General features: G+C 34.1%; 1 protein-coding gene across 1 annotated transcript in view; it reads left to right on the top strand.

Annotated features, from left to right (window-relative positions):
* Positions 404–1,183, top strand: part of LOC107637717 (UPF0047 protein YjbQ) — a 2,835-nt gene continuing 2,055 nt past the window's right edge. The window contains exons 1-2 of the mRNA XM_016341075.2: positions 404–683; positions 1,085–1,145. Of these exons, the coding sequence (XP_016196561.1) occupies positions 501–683; positions 1,085–1,145 (244 nt within the window). The 5' untranslated portion in view covers positions 404–500. The remainder of the gene's footprint in view (positions 684–1,084; positions 1,146–1,183) is intronic.

Here is a 1,183-nt window from a genome sequence, read left to right on the forward strand (position 1 = left end):
AAGGTTTTATCATTTTATAATTATAGGAATCGAAAAAAACGTGTATTTTAATTTTTAATTCGTTAAAAATGTGTTTTATGATATAACATATGATTCTGCAGATCATGTATAATATATCATATGTCGTTGACTGATCTGTCATTATATTATTATTACACGTGTCGCTATCAAGTTACCTTAGCATCCTGTTAAAGAAAAAAAAAAATAAAGACTAAAATAGTACGTCTTTTTAATCCTATAATTAATACCATTTGAATCTCGAGCGTCTCAGAGAACACTTTGAAATTTAATCTCCGATAATTAATAAAGCACTAATAATCTCCACGTGGGTATGTGCGGTCAAGATTGCATTGCACATAATGTGGTCATAGTAGTAACACATGTGGCAGCAGTATATATTCATAGCTTCAGATATTTATTGTTTTCGTTTCATGGTTCAACCACAAACATAGACCAGCCCATAACACATACAGCGCTTTAGCTTGTTTAGTTTTTCAAGCATGCAATTCTTGTCAGTGGGTTTACCGGCCAATAAGGTTCCGGTTCGGTCACTGAACATGAACCCAACAAGAATGTCAATGAAGGACCCTGGCAACATGGCTGTGGTGGCTGCACCCAAATGGGCCCAGAAAACCATTACTTTGCCTCCTCACAAACGCGGTTGTCATCTCGTTACTCCAAAGGTTCTCTTCTCTTCTCTTCTTTAATCTTAATTATTAATAATAATAGTAATAGTAATAAGAAAAACCAATCTTTGAATTAGTTCAGAGTTAGTTAGCAATTAGATAATTAGTTATTGCTGACTCAGCTAAGTTAGTGGAACTGCTTACACTTTCTACCATTCATCAATTTTCCAACCATTTTGGATGAGACGTGAAATTCATGATGTGTTTGCAAATCTCACACTCCATTACTTTGATATCCGAAATTGAAGAAGTAACTTAAACATTATTTTAATATACTGTGTTGGTGTCTATTGTCACGCATAGTTTGAGTGGTCGATCATGGGATTCTATTTTTTCTGTAATTCTTTAAAACATTTGTACTGTATCATCATGGGTTAAACAAATGATCATTGACTCAGATAGTGAAAGAAATTGAACAAGATTTGTCTGGATTCAAGTGTGGCCTAGCTCATGTATTTTGTAAGTATATTCTTGTAAATTGCAATACCCCTCCCCCC

The sequence above is a fragment of the Arachis ipaensis genome, chromosome B04 (assembly GCF_000816755.2).
Source record: "Arachis ipaensis cultivar K30076 chromosome B04, Araip1.1, whole genome shotgun sequence".
Classification (NCBI taxonomy): Eukaryota; Viridiplantae; Streptophyta; class Magnoliopsida; order Fabales; family Fabaceae; genus Arachis; species Arachis ipaensis.